Source organism: Peromyscus maniculatus, chromosome 1, assembly GCF_049852395.1.
Source record: "Peromyscus maniculatus bairdii isolate BWxNUB_F1_BW_parent chromosome 1, HU_Pman_BW_mat_3.1, whole genome shotgun sequence".
In the NCBI taxonomy this organism is placed as follows: Eukaryota; Metazoa; Chordata; class Mammalia; order Rodentia; family Cricetidae; genus Peromyscus; species Peromyscus maniculatus.
In genome coordinates, this window is record NC_134852.1 from 51,951,373 (window position 1) to 51,970,245 (window position 18,873).

Below are 18,873 nucleotides of genomic sequence, written 5' to 3' on the forward strand. Positions count from 1 at the left end.
ATTTGTTGGTCTGGGTTGAACTCAGAGCCACACCCCAGCCCCACAATAGTTTCTAGGCAGGGGCTCTACCACTGAATCATACTCCCAGCCCCTTTTTGGGGGATTCTAGGCAAGTACTGAGCTGTACTCACACTCTTTAAATTTATGTGTATGTGTGCACATGCCACAAATACCCTCTAAGGCCAGAAGAGGGCTTTGAACCTGGAACTGGAGTTGCATGTGGTTATGAGCTGCATGCTAACTGGTGCTGGGGATGTACTCCCACCTGCAAGGGCGGTGAGTGCTCTTCACTCCTGAGCCATCTCTCAAGCATCCCTCCGTTTTATTTTGCTTTTTGAGATAGGATCTTGCTATTGCCCAGGCTGACCTTGGACTCACTGTGAAGTCTGGGTATGCCTTGAACTTGGAGTCCTCCTGCCTCAGCCTTCTGAGTGGCTGTATTACACACTTGTATCTTTACTTTTGTGTGTGAGGGATTGTATGTGCCTGTGGAGGCCAGAAGAGGGCAGCATATTCCCCGAAGCTGGCGTTACAGGCAGTTGTGAGCACCCAGCAGGGTGGTGGGACGTAAACTCAGGTTCTGGAGAGCAGTGTGTACTCTTAACTGCTGAGTCGTCTCTCCAGCCCTCCCTTGTTTTAAATGTGGTATAATGTGTGTGTGGACACGTGGAGGTCAGGTGTCAACTTGGTAGAGTCACTTGTCTCTTATCTTTCCACAGTTCTCAGGATCGAACTCAGGCTCACAGGGCAAACACCTTTATGCTCCCAGCCATTCTGCCCTGTTACTTAAAAAAAAAAAAAAAAAGTTCAGATTATTTTGCCTACATGTATGTGCCCTTGACAACCAGAGGAAGGCATTGGATCCCCCTGCAACTAGACTTATACAAATGGTTTTGAGCCACCACTATGGGTTCTGAGAATCGAACTCAGGTCCTTTGCAAGAGCAATAAGTCAATAAGTGCTCTAAACTGCTGAGCCATCTCTCCAGCCCTGTGCTCTAGGGTTTTGTTTTTATTTCTATTTTTATTTTTTATTTTTTTGGTTTTTTCGAGACAGAGTTTCTCTGTATAGTTTTGGAGCCTGCCCTGGATCTTGCTCTGCAGACCAGGCTGGCCTGGAACTCACAGAGATCCCCCTGGCTCTGTCTCCCTAGTGCTGGGATTAAAGGCGTGCGCCACCACTGCCCGGCTAGTATGTTTTATTACACTTACTTTGTGTGTTTGTGTGTACATGCGTGAATATTAGGGGTGTGTGCGTGTGCCCTAGCCTGAGGGTAGAAATCAGATGACAGTTGGCAGGAGTCAGTTCTCTCCCACCCTAAGAGTCCAAAGGATAGAATTCAGGTCATCAGGCTTGGTGGCAAGTACCTTTACCTGCGGAATCATGAGACCCACATGGTTGTCTTCTCAGCCCCACATACACACAATGGACACACACACAAAATAAGTAAATACAATTTAATTAAAACAACAACAACAAAAATACCAGGCAGTGGTGGCACACACCTTTAATCCCAACACTCAGGAGGCAGAGGCAGTCAGATCTCTGAGTTTGAGGCCAGCCTGGGCTACAGAGTGAGTTCCAGGACATCCAAGGCTACACAGAGAAACCTTGTCTGGAAAAAAAACAAAAACAAAAAGATCTTCAAAGCCATACATGATGAATTTGGCAACATAACAATTTTGGGACTGGAGAGATGGTTCAGTGGTTAAGAGCTCTGGCTGTTCTTCCAGAGGACCCAGATTCAATTCCCAGCACCCACATGGCAGCTCACACCTGTCTTTAACTCCAGTTCCAGGGGCTCACACCCTCACACAGACATACATTCAGGTAATGAACATAAAATAAAATAAAATTTTTTGTTTGTTTGTTTTTGTTTTTCGAGACAGGATTTCTCTGTGTAGTTTTGGTGTCTGTCCTGGATCTTGCTCTGTAGACCAGGCTGGCCTCGAACTCACAGAGATCCATCCTCCTGCCTCTGTCGGGATTAATGGCATGCGCCAAGGCAGGATCTTCTGTAACACAAGCGGGCCGTATAACTAGCCGAATAACAGAGTGATCCTGAACCTGAGATTCTCCTGCCCCGGTCTCCCACTCTGGGCTAACCCCCTGTCTTCACACGGGAATTTGAAGCGCTGTTCGTTTGCCCGCTTCTCCTGCAATAGGGAAGCGACAGCCGGCCGAGAAAACTCTGAGAAAACAAAAACTCTGGAGAAATTCTGGGCCAGGGCCCTTGCTTCAAGCGACCACCAGGGGGTGCCATCAGAGAGACCGCGGGCTCTGCCCGCCCGCCGAACCTCCGGCGCTTTCCCGGACGCTGCCAAGTGGGATCCCTGACCCAGTCACGCACAATGCAGGGGTGCGCATAGGCGCGCGGCACTAAGAGATAGCAGGATTTAAGCTAGATATGTTTCTTTCTTTTGTTTCCCCTTCCTTTCTGCCTTCCCCCCCCCCTCCTCCTCCTCCTCCTCCTCCTCCTCCTCCTCCCACTCTTCCTCCTCCACTCTTTCTCCCCCTCTCTGTCCATCCCCCCAACCCCTTTGCCAATGAAGCTCAGGATAGTCTTGAACCCATAATCCTCCTTGCCTGTATCTCCCCACTACTGGGATTACAATTACAGGTGTGCACTTACTCTGTCTTGAATTTAGATCCCTTCTGCTCTTCAGCCTGAAGAAGAGTGTGTGTGTGTGTGTGTGTGTGTGTGTGTGTGTGTGTGTGTGTGTGTGTGTGTCGCCAAGCCCATTGCATATGTCCCCTTCTTCTAGTACATTCCTTCCTCCCTCTTCATATAGACACACCTGTCTCAAACCCCCAGCTATGTCCAGCGCCATCCTCTTTGCTGCTGCTGCTGCTGCTGCTGCCCAAACCAATGCCTTTCCTCTCCGGTCCCTGCCACTGCCCTGCCTTGGGCCTGCTCCGTGCTCCTCTGCTCTGGGGGTCTCTCTCTGGTCCTCCCTCTGGGCTCCTGGCCTCAGAAAGCTGCAGAAGGCAGTATTCTGATCTGTATTCCCAGGAGGATCTGTCACGGATCTGACCCCTGCTCCCAGGAAAGCCCATGTCACCCCTAGGGAAAGGGCAGCACATCGGGCAGTTAGCTTGCCCCCTACCCCCACCCCTGCATCACGGCAGCCTGGGAACCAGAGGCCTTGGGTACATATGTTCCCTTGCCCCAGTGGCCGGTCATGAGCACAATCCTGAATTTCAGGTCTGTAAATCACTCAGTGTCAGGGAGTTCATACAATCTGTCTTCCCATCGTGGTCAGCCTGCTCACCCCTGCCCCCCCTCCTGGAGTCTGGCTCAAGGAGGGGCTTGGGCTTATATAGGGAGCTGCTGTGGGTGGGGCTGGCCAGAGAGGTTTCTGCACTGAAGGTGAGGAGGGTTCTGGGAATTGACAGGGCATGGGAACTGAGAGCAACAAGTGCCCAGTAAGAGCCCAACTTCCCTATTCCGTAGGAGGCTCGCTGCCAGGCTCTGGGACCTGGGGCATGTGGGTCTCGGCCTGGGCTCTTCAGCAAGTGAGCATCCCCTGATGGCCGGAGCGTGGAGTGGAGAAGAGGGTCTGCTGGGTCTCCCTCCCTCCCAACTGCTGTCCTGTCTCATTCCTGCTCCTTTTCCCCAGCAGGAAGATGGCGTCTGCAGCAACAGAGGAAGAGAAGGGGTCTCCTGTGGTGGTGGGGCTGCTGGTTGTAGGCAACATCATTATTCTGGTGAGGCCCCAGTTCTGGGGAGCATGGGGGCGGTGACAACCCCAAACCTGAGGTGGGGATGAGGACCCAAGTCTATCTGCTGTAGTTTCCAGTCCCTGCAGCCTGGAGGGAACCCAGCTTCCTGACCTTGCAGATGGAGAGAGGGTGGGAGGAACCTGTTCTCAGTCCTCCTTGTCAGTACCTGAGCCCTGGCGGCTCTTGTAGACTCATCCACAATTTGCGAGAAATGCTTGATAGACAGGAATGGTGGTACACACCTGTAATCCTAGGTTTGGAAGGACGAGGCCAGAGAGCTGCTGGGAGTTTAAGGCCAACCTAGATCAGAGTGTGAAACTATGTTCCGAGAGGGGAGGGAGGGAGGGAGGGAGGGAGGGAGGGAGGGAGGGAAGGAGGGAGGGAGGGAGGGAGGGAGGGAGGGAGGGCTCAAGCAGCTGGGTGTAGTGCACACCCATGATTCTAGCACTTGAAGTGCATAGAGAGAGAGTTCATGGCCAGCTTCAGCTGCATAGAGATGTGAAGACCTGCCTGGGCTGCAGGAGACCGAATCTTTAAAAACGAACCGTTCTGGCTGGGTGGGGTGGCCCACACTTTTAATCCCAGCACTGAGGAGGCAGAGGTGGGGGGTGGCTGTAAATTCAAGGCCAGCCTGGCCTCTGTAGGGAGTTCCAGGATAGCCAGGGCTACACAGCAAGACTCAGTCACAACACAACAAAACTGTAACACCTAGGAAGAACAAGGCTCATCCCCTCCCCTTCTCCCTTCCCCACCTTGGGCACTTGTTAGAGGCAGCTAGTTCCAGGTCTGCTCGCACTGAATGTGGAACCACAAACAAAATTTACATTAAACAAAAAAAATCATGCAGCGTTTGAAACAACTCAGTGGCTAAGCCTGAGGACCTGAGTTCAATTCCTGGCACCCAAGTAGTGGAAGGAGGAAACTGACTCCCACAAGGTGCTCTCTGTCTTTTTTTTTTTTTTTTCCAGAGCTGAGGACTGAATCCAGGGCCTTGCACTTGCTAGGCAAGCGCTCTACCACTGAGCTAAATCCCCAACTCCTTGACCTCCACACTCAAGGAATTGCACTCTTTCTTATGCACACCCACACACAATAAATAATATTTTTAAACATATGGTAGCTATTATCACAAAGTGACTGCTTTCAGTTTTTTGAGACAGGGTCTCACTATGTAGCCTTGGCTGGCCTGGACCTTGCTAAGTAGACTGGGCTAGCCCCTAACTCCTGGAGATCTACCTGCCTCTGCCTCCTGAGTGCTGGGATAAAGACATGTACCACATCCAGAGGTAATTGTCCCTTTTATTTTTTAGGGTATTTCTATGTAGACCAGGCTGGCCTTGAACTCACAGATCTACGTACGTCTGGGGTTAGCGGTATGCACCACCATGTCTAGCCAAGATATTTTATTTTTTTATTTGTTATTTGAGAGTTTCATACAGTGTGTTTTAGTCATATTCAGCACCCCTTTACCCAACTTTCTCAATTTACTCCCTACTCACCCCAAGATTTTTATTTTTAAAGTATGTGTACCTAACCATTGTGGTATCCCATGTCATTAATACCAGCACTGGAGAGGCTGAGGCAGGCAGATCTCTGTGAGTTCAAGGCCAACCTGGTCTACGTAATGAGTTCCATGCTAGTCAGAGCTACATAGAGAGAGAATAAGTAAATAAATGTGAATATATATGTGTGTGGGTGCAGGTGAGTGCCCGTGTCCTTAGGGGCCAGAGGGGCATTGGATTCCCTGGAGCTGGAGTTCCAGCTGGTTGAGAGCCACCTGATGTGGCTTCTGGGGACCAGACTCAGTCCTCAGGAAGAGCGGTAAGCACTCCTAACTACGGGCCGCCTCTTCAGCCCTTGATGTTGGCTCAGTGAAAATCATGTGATGCTTTTGCATTGCTTCGGCCGGCAGGCTCTAGCGGTCGTGGGCCTGTCGCCCTCGATAGCTCCTGTGTGAGCCCTAGCTTTCTCATCCTAGGATGCCTGAGCCTACAGTGAGTTCCTGGACTAAGGGTTTTAGCCTGGAGTCTGTCTAAGTGGTTAAGGAAAGCTACTGGGGTCCTGCCCCCCCATAGCCTTCTCCCAGATTTCCGGAAGAGACTTAACCAGCGGTGGATTAATCGGAGGGATTCTCTAACAAATCTACGCACATGAAATTCTTTAGTCCATACGCTTTGTTCTTCAGAGTCAGCTCTCTCTCCACACAGCTTCTTTTCTGCTCTCACACTTGGCTCCTCTCTTGCCTGAGTCTCTCTACATCTTCCTGCTGTTCCCTCTAAGACTGTCTTGACTCCTTCGTCTCAGTTCTGCGCCATCTTGGTCTTTCTCATCTCGTTCTTACCCACCTAGTTCTTCCCCACCTGGCTCTTCCTCACCTTCCATCTCGTCCTTCTAGTCCTCTCTTCTAGTCCTTCAACCTAGTTCTGTCAAGTCTCTGAGGTCTACAGTTATATACCCATGCAACACCAATGCTCCGGCTGAGGCAAGGTCACCAGGCTTGAATTCCCGCAGGGTCAGGGCAATAAGACCCACACAAAGAGCAGTAATTGCCAGCCATCATCTGCAACCCAAAAGGGAAGTGGCTAATGGGAAATGAATCACCTGAGGCTAAATTCAGTTCCTATCTAAGCAAAGGGGTTTATGTGCTCAAACTGTATTCGTAGAAGTGGTTCCTTGAACCTATAGAACCTATAAGTCACTAGGCCATGGGTGAAAATAAAACTGCCTTCTATTTTCCTTTGGTCCCCTTATCTGTCCAAGCAATCTCAGCTCCTGCCGTTTTCTGGCAGGGCGGGGGAGTGCACTGGGTGGCTGGGCAGCCTGAGTCATAGCCTGATGTGCCTGTAAGTAGAAACCCTTTAGTTCTGAGTTAGTTGTTAAAGGAAGATCTAAAACTAGAGATAAGACTTCGGAAAGAGGAAAGTTAAGCTTAATTAGCACATCTGCCAGACCTTCTCAGACAAGTAGTCTGGATGCTTAAGTCTGTTCTTCGAGAATCTGGGAGGTGTCTCAGATAAGATACTTTCCTCCATCCGAGGATGGTCCTGGCCGGATGCTGCTAATGGCAATAATTACAGAGGGGCCTGAAATTAGGGATCTTGACTGTGTCTGGTGTAGCACAGCTGGAGAAAGTTACACAAACACTTTCATTGTAGAGGGGAAATTGTGCCCAGTGGATGATGGAAAAGCTACAGTAGCACACGAGAAATTCATAGTTGAAAATGGCTAATAATCAGAAGCCAATATCACTAAAACTCCTTGAGTCTTGGCCTCAACCTCTGGAAGAGTTCTTAATTCTTCCAGGTACAGCTTTGTCATAATCAGCTGAATCCCTACTTCATATATTTTTTGTGGCCTGCAGCAAGTGGTATATTATTTGCATGGTCCTGAGTCGTCGGTACCACAGCTAGTAACAATGCTGATTATCACACACTCAGTGCACAGTAATCCATTACAAGTATTAGCTTTTGCCAGGTGGTGGTGGCTCACACCTTAATCCCAGCACTTGGGAGGCAGAGGCAGGTGAATCTCTGTGACTTTGAGGCCAGTATGGTCTACAGAGCGAGATCCAGGACAGCCAGGGCTGTTACATAGAGAAACCCTGTCTCAAAAAACAAAACATTGTTAGCTTTTATCACCATCACAAATATCCACAGATAGCCCTGTGTGATCGACACACCTCTAGTATTGAGGCAGCTCCAATAGGAGGGTAGGCTACCCTGGGCTACACAGTAAATCCAGGCCACCCTGGGCTACATCCGGAGAGCTTGTCTTCTCAAAAAACCAAAACGACAAACAAAAGCCCACCCACAGAAGTTGTCTTCCTTCTCCTTTTTCTCTTTCCTCCTCTTCTTTTTTTTGTTTTTCGACACTGGGTTTCTCCGTATATCAGAACTCACATGCCCACCAGCCTCTGCTCTGCCCCCCAGGTGCTGGGATTAAAGGCCTGTGCCACCCACCATGCCTAGCTTTATAGATAACAGAGTTTTTAACTCTTTGTCCCCACGGTAAAGCAACCTTGTAGTTACCAGATCTTTGTTTCTTTTTTGTTATTTTTTTTAAAGATTTATTTATTATACATACAGTGTTCTGTCTGCATGTATGCCTGCAGGCCAGAAGAGGGCACCAGATCTCATTATAGATGGTTGTGAGCCACCGTGTGGTTTCTGGGAATTAAACTCAGGACTTCTCTGGAAGAGCAGGCAGTGCTCTTAACCCCTGAGCTGTCTCTCCAGCCCCCGCTCCCTTTTTTTTTGTTATTTTTGAGAGAAGGTCTCTCATGTAGTCTAGCCTGACCTCAAACTCCCTATGCAGCTAAGGATAGACTTGAACTTTGGATCCTCCTGCCTCTACTGAGCTTATAGGTATGGACCAGCAGGCCCAGATTCTATAAGGCTGGCAACTGAATACAGGGCTTTCCTGCATGCCAGAGAAGCCCTCTGCCAGCTGAGAGACATGCCCTAGTCTTTCTGGTATTTCTTTCAGCCAACACAGCAGACAGAAACAGATAAGTCTATTTTCTTGTTCCAGTGTGGCTCACCGCTATATGCCCTTCAGTAGCTCCCATGGCCTCTAGGCTGCTCCATATAAGACCACGGAATGCCAGGCTCCAGGCATCTGGACAGTCACACATGCTCTGCCATGTGGCCACCCTTGTCATGGTGCTGCAGAGAAAAAGCCCGTGAGATGGCTCTGGCCTTGCCCGGGACAGTGCACCTGTCAGATGAACTGACCGATGGAGGGGTTGACGCAGGTGCCGTATAGCTCTGCCCACCTGTCCAATCCTGTCCTAGGGACAGCACCAGGAAGTACGGCGGGCCAATAGGGCACCTTCCTATGTCCACCCTGCTTGCCAAGCCTGGCATGTGGCATCTCCTTTTGTCTTTGAAGCCACTGGCACCTGGGATGTGGGGGCTGAGGTTCTAGCTGGACCTATTTCTTCCTTCTTGGCTTCTTCCTACCCCATCCCTGCTCATAAAGATGTGGCTGGCCCTTTCCAAGCCCACTTTACCCCAAGGGCACGGGCAGGTTCTGGACCAGGAAAGAAGTGCTTTTGGAGACTCACACCCCAACTGCTGGCCCCAGGCATACTTCCCATAGTTCCCTAACCTTTCCTGTCCAGTTGTCAGGCCTGGCCCTGTTTGCCGAGACAGTGTGGGTGACAGCTGACCAGTACCGTGTGTACCCACTGATGGGCGTCTCAGGCAAGGATGATGTCTTCGCTGGCGCCTGGATTGCCATCTTCTGCGGCTTCTCTTTCTTCGTGGTGGCCAGCTTTGGTGTGGGAGCCGCACTCTGCCGCCGTCGGTCCATGATCCTCGCGGTGAGATCCCAGGTTGGGGATGGTGGAAGTGGTCATCACAGTCACGGGTGACAGCAGGGGCCATGAGGGTGACTCCTGGATGGCACCTCACTTAGGACCTCACAACACCATCTCATTCACCATGCCCTGGCCCCATAACTTAGTTTCTACCATCACCCTCATTGAAGAATTCCCAATAATATAATGAGAATTGAAACCCAACTAATTGGTCTCCAAGATCTGTGGTCCTGAGTTGCAATAACAATGAATTATAATAACACAGCTATCAGTTAACAAGCATGCAATATATAACCCGAGCTCAACACTTTACACAGATTAGTTCAAATATGTTACGTGGCCTGTGATGAAATGTCATCACCTCTACACTATTTGACAAAAAATTGGAACAGATTCAGGGAGAGGAAGTCACCCATACAGGACCACACAGCCCAGTTACACCAGAACAAACCAGCTCTTGACTCAATTCTAGTTGCTGTTTAAGAGTTACTCTATTTTATTTTATTTATTTATTTATATATTTTTTTTATGTATGAGAGCTCTGCATGTACACCTGCACACCAGAAGAGGGCACCAGATCTCATTACAGAGAGTTGTGAGCCACCATGTGGTTGTGGGACTTGAACTCAGTATCAGCCAGTGCTCTTAACCTGTGAGCCATCTCTCCAGCCCCAAGATTTCTTGTGTTTTATTAGTGTATGAGTGTGCATATGTGTGGCACACTTGCTCAGCTGTCCAAGGAATCCAGAAGAGGGAGTTGGCTCCCCTGATGCTGGAGTTGCAGGTGGCGGTGGGATGCTGATGGGGGAGCTGGGAACTGAACTCGGGACCTCTGAAGAGCAGCACACGGCTTTCACTAAGCCAGCCATCTCTCCAGCCCCTGCTTTTACATTTTTAAGACAAAGTCTCCTATGCCGCCCCAGCTGCCCTCCAACTCACAGTCCTCCTGCCTCAGCCTCTCAGTGCTTGGATTAGAGATGTGTTCCACCTTTTTGTTTTGTTTTGTTTTAAGATGGGGGTCTCATTCTGCTTTGGTTGACCTTGAATTTACTGTGTAAACCAAGCCTGCTTTGAAATGAACCGCCACCCCCAGGGAGCCCACACTTTTAATCCCTGCCACATCCCCTGCCCCTGCCCTTATAGCAAGCAGTTTAGGCCATGAGCTCTCTCGGGCTTCCCAGAAGCCATATGAAATTGTGGCTTCTATATTAAGCTATATATTCTATTCTATATTCCATTTTAAGCTCATTTACCAGAGAGAGAAACGGAAGCTCCAAGGGGGGAGCCACTGCCTCTCCCTGGTGTTGGGCAGCAGATGTCCTGTGCAAACAGCTCAGTGCTTCCTCTGCTACGGAGGGTCCTTAGCCTCCCAGGAACTTTATGTAGTCAATAAGTGTTTACTGGACAAGAAGCACAGCGAAAACACCCTTGGTCTGGGGAAACAAGGGAGCCTGGGTAGGGTGAGGAAAACCCACATCCAGCAGCAGCAGCAGCAGCAGAGAAAAGCAGGTGAGGGGCAGTGAGCACAGTGTGCACTCAAGAGCAGCATGAGCAAAGGCCCTGTGGCCGGAGCGGGCGCCATCTATCCGGCAGTCAGAAAACAGTACAGGTAGGGGCTGGGAGGGGAGCGGCTAAGGAGAGTTGGCCTTTATTATGTATAAGATGGGGCTATTGATGGAAGGACTTCCTCACACTCCCTCCTCCTCCTATCCCCCCACCCGCCTCTTCTGACACACTGTGTGGACCAAGCTCCTCACAGATGCCTGCCGCTTCTGCCTAGGTGCTGAGACTGCAGGTGTACACTGCCACACCCAGTCCCTCTCTCATGTTCCCAGCCCTCCTCCCCACCCTCCGATCACATATTTAGCTTTCTGACATAACAGTTTAATCAAAGCCTGGAAGTCAACCTAGCTACTGTTTTTGTTTGTTGATTCTTTTGAGACAAGGTCTCTCTATGGAGTCCTGGCTGTCCTGGAGCTTGCTGTGTTGACCAGCCCAGCCTCAAACTCACAAAAATCCTCCTGCCTCTGCCTCCCAAGTTCGGGGATTAAAGGCATGCACCATCATGCCTGACCTCTAATTTTTTAAAAATATATCTGACTTGTCTTTCTCCTCATTTTTTTTTCCTCATTGTGTAGCTGTGACTGTCCTAGAACTCACTCTGTAGACCAATTTGGCCTTGAACTCAGAGATCCTCCTGCCTCTGCCTCCCGGGTGCTGGGATTAGAAGTGTGCACCACCACACCCGGCTCATGTTTTTAAATGTGTATATGTCTGTGGGTATGTGCACGTGAGTGCAGGTGCATGTGAAGGCCACAAGAGGGCAGCAGGTGCCCCGGAACTAAAGGTACTGGTGGTGTGAGCCTCCTGGTGTGGGTGCAGGGGCTTTACTCAGGGCCTCCCTGTGCACTGCTCTCTCAGCTCCTGAGCCACTTCTCAGCCCCTCCCCAAAGGATTTTGAACCATAATCTAGACGTCCAGGTATTTTTCTGTAAATATCTGAGTATATTTTTTATGTGACATATAAAGACACCGTGCCTTTCTGAGGAAGGAACCCAGGCTTTGGGTGTAATAGACAAGCACCCAGCCCATCACTGATGGATTCTAGGCAAGTACTCTACTGCTGAGTTATATTGACCTTTTAATGCTTTTTGCCCTCTAGGCCATGGCACACTGCAAAACATTCTCTTGCTGGGCAGTGGTGGCGCACGCCTTTAATCCCAGCACTTGGGAGGCAGAGCCAGGTGGATCTCTGTGAGTTCGAGGCCAGCCTGGGCTACCAAGTGAGCTCTAGGAAAGGAGCAAAGCTACACAGAGAAACCCTGTCTCAAAAAAAATTTTTTTTTTCTCCTTAATCCCTTCTGTCTCCAGTGCCCTGTGTGAGCAGAAATGCTGACACCTTGAGAACAGCTTCGTTGCTTTTGTTTTTTATTTTCCTTTTTGGTTTTTGGAGACGGGTTTCTCTGTGTAGCCCTGGCTGTCCTAGAACTCACTCGGTAAACCAGGCTGTCCTCAAACTCAGAGAGATCCACCTGCTTCTGCCTTCCTAGCACTGGGATTAAAGGCGTGCGCCATCACTGACCAGCTTGGTCTCAAGTTTTCAATCTTCCACCTCACACACTACTTTTTCAAAATTAGTCCCTCTGTGTTTTTTGTTTGTGTGTGTGTGTGTGTGTGTGTGTGTGTGCGTACACTGCTGGAGAGGGAACCCAGAGTCTTATACATGCTAGGTAGCACTGTCCCCTGAACAAAAGTTCTGTTTGGGGCTGTGTATTATGGCACACCCTTAATTCCATCTCTCGGTGGCAGGAGGGGGTGGGGCATATTTCTATGAATTTGAAACCAGCTCTGTATGTAGTGATTTCCAGGCTAACAAGGGAAGTCTGCACAATGAGAACCTGCCACCTCTGTTTTGGCCCTTTGGCCCGAGGCTCTTAGGCATGGCCTCCAGCTGGCCTCTGCCATGGGCTGCCTCCGTTCTCTCCACAGTACCTGTTGCTGATGCTCATCGTCTACATCTTTGAGTGTGCCTCTTGCATCACATCCTACACCCACCGTGACTATGTGAGCCAAGTGGAGGCCAGGGGCAGGGGGGGCATCCCTAGAGTTGGGAGGGTAGAGGGGAGTAGACCCCCATCCCTATCCAGCTGGCTCCTGCTCTTCCCTGTCCTCCCTCCTCAGATGGTGTCCAACCCGTCCCTGATCACCAAGCAAATGTTGACCTTCTACAGTGCAGACAGCGACCAGGGCCAGGAGCTCACCCGCCTCTGGGACCGGGTCATGATTGAGGTGGGTCGGGCTCTGTGGTCACCCCATGTGTGAGGACATCCACTTGGGGACCCAGGTGGGGCAGGGGGCCTTTGGTCACTATGGTTTTGTAGACAGCAGACTGTCCAGGGTCACCAGGTCGGTGGGTGGCAGGGCCCGCACTGGGACACTGACAGTGGATGATGACAGTGACCTTTAGTGTGGAAGCCAGACTGACCTTGAGCGTGTGTGTGTGTGTGTGTGTGTGTGTGTGTGTGTGTGTGTGTGTGTGTGTTGCTGGGGACCAAACCCAGGACTTACTAATTCAAGCCAAGGGCTCTACCACTTAGCTATTTGTTACTCTACTTCTCAGCCCTCTTTTTTTTTTACTTTTTGACTTTTTGAGTGAGATAGGGTTGCTACCCTTTAATTCACTATGTAGCCCAGGCAGGCCTTGAACTTGTGATCCTGTCTCAGTCTCCTGAGTAGCTAGAATGACAGCCCTGTTCCACCATGATGAGCTCCTTTATTATATTTTTAAAGAATATGTATGTTACGGGTTGGGGAGATGGCTCAGTGGTTAGGTGCCTCTTCTACAAGTGAGAAGGTCAGAATCAGGTTGCCCGAAACCCAGATAAAGCGGGCTGAGGGTGTAATTCCAGTCTCAGGTGGAGGCAGGGGACACCGCAGAGAAGCTGGCTAGCTAGACTAGCCATATTGGTAAGCTCTGGGTCTGATTGAGATACACTGCCTCAGTAAAGGAGATGGAAGAGTCATCCAAGGATGCTTGTTTCCATCGACTTCAGGCCTCCACATACATGCACACATGTGCAAACCACACACGTGCAAAAACATGCAAACCACAGAGACACACACTAAAATTAGAAAAAAGGGATTTTTATTTTTCAGTTTTGTGTATGAGTGTTTCTCATGCTGTCTGTGTATGCAGTGCCCTCAATGGCCGGAAGAGGGCATCAGATCCCCTGGAGCTGGAGTCACAGGTAGTTGTGAGCCACTTAATGTGGATGATGGAAACTGAACCCATTTCCTCTGCAAGAGCAGCCTGTGCTCTTAACCTCTGAGTCATTTCTCCAACCCTGCTTACCACTCATTTTTAAGACAGAGGTCAAGTCCAGAATGGTGGCAATAGGTTTTCTGTCCTCCGATAATAAGTTTCTCTGCTGATGCAGTAAGCCAGAACAAGCCGAATTGAAAAAGTGTAACAACAGGCATTTGAGGGCAAAGCAACTGAGGCAGTTTCTCTGGTCCAGAGATTGAGGCCAGAGAATTCGAGTGCCCCAGCTAAGGCGGGATGTTTTATAGATTGTAGGTGAAGGGTGATGACATGTCCACCACGAGCTGGATTTGTGGCCAAGTATGGTCAAAAGCTGAGCACTTAGGCGGGCAGCATCAGGGGAGCAATAGTCATCAAGAATGCAGAACTAGGCTTTTTGGCGCCTTTCCTTTGTTCGGAGACTCTCTGAGAGAGAGACAGGGAGGTTCCTGGAACCTGCAGGGGCGAGCCGGAGGCTCTAACCAAACAGGTGGCACATGCGTTGATCCCAGTGGGTAGATCTTGTGAGGCCAGCTTGATCTATAGAGTGGGTTCCAGGGCTGCCAGGAACCCTGTCTCAAAAAACAAACCAACCAGCTGGGCGTTGGTGGCGCACGCCTTTAATCCCAGCACTCGGGAGGCAGAGCCAGGCGGATCTCTGTGAGTTCGAGGCCAGCCTGGGCTACCAAGTGAGCTCCAGGAAAGGCGCAAAGCTACACAGAGAAACCCTGTCTCGAAAAAACCAACCAACCAAAAAAAAAAAAAAAAAAAAAAAAAAAAACAAACAAACAAACAAAAATTCCTGAAGTCCAGGCTGGTGTTGAACTCTTTATACACCCAAAGATGACTTTGAGATCCTCATGCCTTCTGCTTCTGCTTCCCAGTTCTGGGATTCCAGGTCTGAGACACAATACACCCATAGCTAGCTCAGAAGCTGGACTCTTAATGCATCCAACATAATATTGCAGAAGAAAAAGGAGGAGAAAGGGAAGCAGAGGAGGAGGAGGAGGAGGAGGAGGAGGAGGAGGAGGAAGCAGGTGTTGAATCCTAGCTCAGGCCAAGTCACGCAGTGGCCCAGAAACTGCACCATGTTGAGGGGTGCCCACCCAAGGGCTTCTGGTTAAATACCCATTTGAGCCGGGCATTGTGTAAACCCCTAGAATTCCAGCACTTGGGGAGGCGGAGGCAGGCTGCCACCAGTTTAGGTTACATAGTGAGACCGTGTCCCCACAACAACAACAAACCACTCGGTGGGCTGAGAAAAGCCGTAAGTCTGCTTTTGTAAAATCTGATTTAATTTTTTTATGTGCATATGTGTGTCTGTGTGTATGTCTAGACATGTGTGTGTGTGGGGGGGGCGGTGCTCACAGAGGTCAGAAGAGGACATGGAATCCTCTGGAACTAGAATTACAGGGGGTTGTGAGCCACCCAACATGGATGCTGGGAACTGGACTTGGATCCTCTTGAAAAGCATCAGGTGTCTTAAATGCTGGGCTATCTCCCCGCACTGTCCCTCCACCACCACCCAGCCCCATTTAGTGTTTGGTGTCATTTTGACAGCACCAAAGAATTATCAACCAAAGAATTTTAAAAGAAAATGAATGTAGGCTTGGGCCAAACCTGTCAGCCTTCGCAGAGTCCAGGACTCTAACGAGTGGGGTCCAGCTGTGCCAAATGTCCATCTGCCTCTCTTTAACTGTGTGACCTCAGCCCCAGCCTAAGCCTGGCTCTTCCTACAGCAAGAATGCTGTGGCACATCTGGCCCCATGGACTGGGTGAATTACACATCAGCCTTCCGGGCAGCCACTCCGGAAGTGGAATTCCCCTGGCCCCCTCTGTGCTGCCGCCGGACAGGGAACTTCATCCCCATCAATGGAGAAGGCTGCCGAGTGGGCCACGTGGACTACTTGTTTACCAAGGTGTGTCCCTTTGTCCTCTGCGGCTGTCTATCATCTGCTCTGTTTCCCCCTCCGCCCTTCTACTGTCGGTCTGTCCATCTGTCTTCCAGCCTCTCCTCGCTGGCCTTCTCTTCTTTCCCTTCTCCCTGGCCCTCCCAGCTCTTTGTATGAGTCAGCAGGATGCACAAATACTCTGATTCAGACCTGATGTCTGCAGCTGGCTGGCTGGGATTGAGAGCAGCAACAGGAATGGCATCAGTTGCTGGAGCCAGGCCTTGTACGCATGCCTGCCATCCTGCCATCCTGCCATCCTGCCATCCTGCCACTCAGTGAACCTCTGTTGTCTCTCTCTCCAGGGCTGCTTCGAGCACATCGGCCATGCCATTGACAGCTACACATGGGGCATATCGTGGTTCGGCTTCGCCATCTTGATGTGGACAGTGAGAAAGGAGACACCTGTGGGCTGTGGAGGAGGGACCTGCGGGTGTCCAGGGGTGTGGGTGTGGGCTTGGGGGAGACAAGCAGGTTTGGACTGGATTGCCCAATCCCATCATTTGCCCCCCTAGCTCCCTGTGATGCTGATAGCCATGTATTTCTACACCACTCTCTGAAGATGAGGGGGAGGCCATGTGTTCACCTCTGCCTGAAGATCCTGCCTCTCAGCCACACCCGGACCTCCTCAAGCTCCTCCCACCCCAACCTCGTGTGTCTCAGCCACAACTTGCTCCTGCCCACTCCCTCCATCTTTCCTTCTTGCAATACCAAGTCCTGTTGTAGGTGTGGGAGCTGCCCTGGACCCCAGCTGTGCCCCAGGCCCTGCTTTTGTGGGCCTGGACCCCTGTGGCCCTGTGTCACTTGGCAGATCTGGTTCATCTTCCTAGGGACATCAAAATGTCCTGTCCTCGGAGGCCCTTCCAACTGTTCCTGACAACCCATCATGCACCTCTCTTGTGGCTTCCGAAATTCTTGCAGGTGTAGTCGTTGTTGCTCAATAGCTTGTATAAGCTCTAGTAGACCTAGATTGCTGAAAGAGGAGGGACACATTCTGCTGTGGTCATTGTGGGGTCTCCGTCATCACCCAGCGTATGTCTAATAAACACTGGCTGGCTGAATGAGTAGATGAGTCTGTTTTCTGTGTTATTGGAGATAGGAGTTTTACTCTGAAGCCCAGACAGTCTTTGGAATTTATATGTATCCTAGGCTAGCCTGGAGGCCAAGATGATCCCCTCTTGAGAAGATTACAGGTGTCATTCACAATCACCTCCCCTTCCTGTCTCCACCTTGAGAATGCTGTTATTCCAGGCATGCAACACCCCACCCAGCCTGGGTTTGTTTTCTTTTGGAGACAAGGGTGAGTGAATAAGATTTCAGAAGGAAGTGGTGATATCCACCTGGCATTGGTGAAGCATCACATGGGATTTATTGGTTCATGCCATTGATTCAGAATGGCCAGCTGCAGGCATGTCTGGATACAGGAGTTCAGTCTAGGTTTCCAGAAACCAGCTTCACTCTTAGACAAGCTTCCTCCGAGAACGTCAGACTTAGTGCTTTGAAATTCTCTCTCTCTCTCTCTCTCTCTCTCTCTCTCTCTCTCTCTCTCTCTCTCTCTCATGCGTGCTCACGCATATACACACACACTCAGTCCAGATGAGGTCATCTGTCTTTTTTTTTTTTTTTTTTTTTTGGTTTTTCGAGACAGGGTTTCTCTTTGTAGCTTTGCGCCTTTCCTGGAACTCACTCTGCAGACCAGGCTGGCCTCAAACTCACAAAGATCCACCTGCCTCTGCCTCCCTAGTGCTGGGATTAAAGGCATGGGCCACCGCCACCTGGCAGAGGTCATCTGTCTTTCTCTGTGCTTCACTTTATTCCCTTAAGACATGGTCTCTCACTGAACCTTGAGCCCAACATTTTTTTCAGGCTAGATTTTCTGGCTCGTGAGCCCCAACAATCCTCCCATCTCTGACCTACCCAGCGCTGGAGCTACTAAAGTGTGAGCTCTGAACTCAGCTCTTCTTTGCCTACTGAGTCATGGTACCACTAGCATCATACTCTGATGCCCCTGCCTCCACCTCTTGAGTACTGGGATTACAGATCTGCATCACTGTGGCTAGCTTCAAATCAGAATTTTCAAAACACCATAGAGATGTGATACCTTCCAGATTTTAATACAGTAGAAGAGACCCAGCTAGCTGACTGGCTGAACCGGCTTTTCTGTAGTCCCAAGCATGAAACTTGTCTCCATCTCTAGGCACATGTTTGACTAACCTGTAACCACATCAAGGAAATGGGGCATTCCGTGCTACTCGGCTTTTCAAGCAGGTGTCCTCCTGAGCAAGTTCGCCGTGACTTAGCGTGTGACTGGGATTCTCTAGGAGAGGCAGCCCTGGATTCTCACCAGTCCCACCCAACTGTCTGAGCCTCACTGTGTCAGCTACAAAATGGCGACTATAATAGTTACCGTCTTGTAGCACAGGACACCATTGGTTTCGTGGTTGTTTTGTTTTTCTATTTTTTTAAATTTATTTATTGTTTAGCTTTTGGTTTTTTGAGACAGGGTTTCTCTGTGTAGCTTTGCGCCTGTCCTGGATCTCACTCTGCAGACCAGGCTGGCCTCGAACTCACAGAGATCCCCCTGTCTCTGCCTCCTGAGTGCTGGGATTAAAGGCGTGTGCCACCACCGCCCGGCTACTGCCGGCTTGTAGATGTTGGGTGTTCCCCTCCATTGCTCTCCACCGGAGGTCTTCTCTCGCAGAAGCTCAAGCTCACCTGTTCGCTGGGCTCTATGCTCCTGTCTTCACCCGCCACAGCGGCGCCCCTGCAGCTACACCCAGCTTTTGCATGAGTGCAGAGGATCTGCACTCAGGGCCTCAAGATTGAGCGACAAGCCCTCTACCCACTGAGCCATCCCTCCAGTCCCGAACACTTAGGTTTTAAAACGCTAAAAAGTATGCCCCTGCTGGTGTACTGTGCAAAGTGTGCATGGGAGGAGGAATGATTCTGCTAAGCATTGCTCCAAGCAGTTCAGACAGGCCAGGCCTTGCTAGGTATGGAGCTTTGAAGTGAATCTGGCCTCTGGGGTTCGGGTCAGGCAGGCAGACCCCCATTTCGGTCCTGGGGTGCCACCACCCTTT

At 50.3% G+C, this 18,873-nt stretch overlaps 1 protein-coding gene across 1 annotated transcript; it reads left to right on the forward strand.

Moving 5' to 3' along the window:
- The first annotated feature begins 2,749 nt into the window (after nt 1-2,749).
- Upk1a (uroplakin 1A) lies at nt 2,750-16,860 on the forward strand. The gene is made up of 8 exons (XM_076551698.1): nt 2,750-3,516; nt 3,621-3,708; nt 8,846-9,046; nt 12,533-12,607; nt 12,725-12,832; nt 15,584-15,763; nt 16,099-16,182; nt 16,309-16,860. The coding sequence occupies exons 2-8, from the start codon at nt 3,628-3,630 to the stop codon at nt 16,351-16,353; spliced, it is 774 nt and encodes a 257-aa protein (XP_076407813.1). The 5' UTR covers nt 2,750-3,516; nt 3,621-3,627; the 3' UTR covers nt 16,354-16,860.
- The last annotated feature ends 2,013 nt before the right edge of the window (nt 16,861-18,873 follow it).

Coding starts and splice junctions, on each gene's coding strand:
- Upk1a (XM_076551698.1), top strand. CDS start 3,628: ATGGCGTCTGCAGCAACAGAGGAAGAGAAGGGGTCTCCTGTGGTGGTG. Junction 9,047..12,532: donor GTCGGTCCATGATCCTCGCG/GTGAGATCCCAG, acceptor TTCTCTCCACAG/TACCTGTTGCTGATGCTCAT. Junction 16,183..16,308: donor TCGCCATCTTGATGTGGACA/GTGAGAAAGGAG, acceptor TTGCCCCCCTAG/CTCCCTGTGATGCTGATAGC.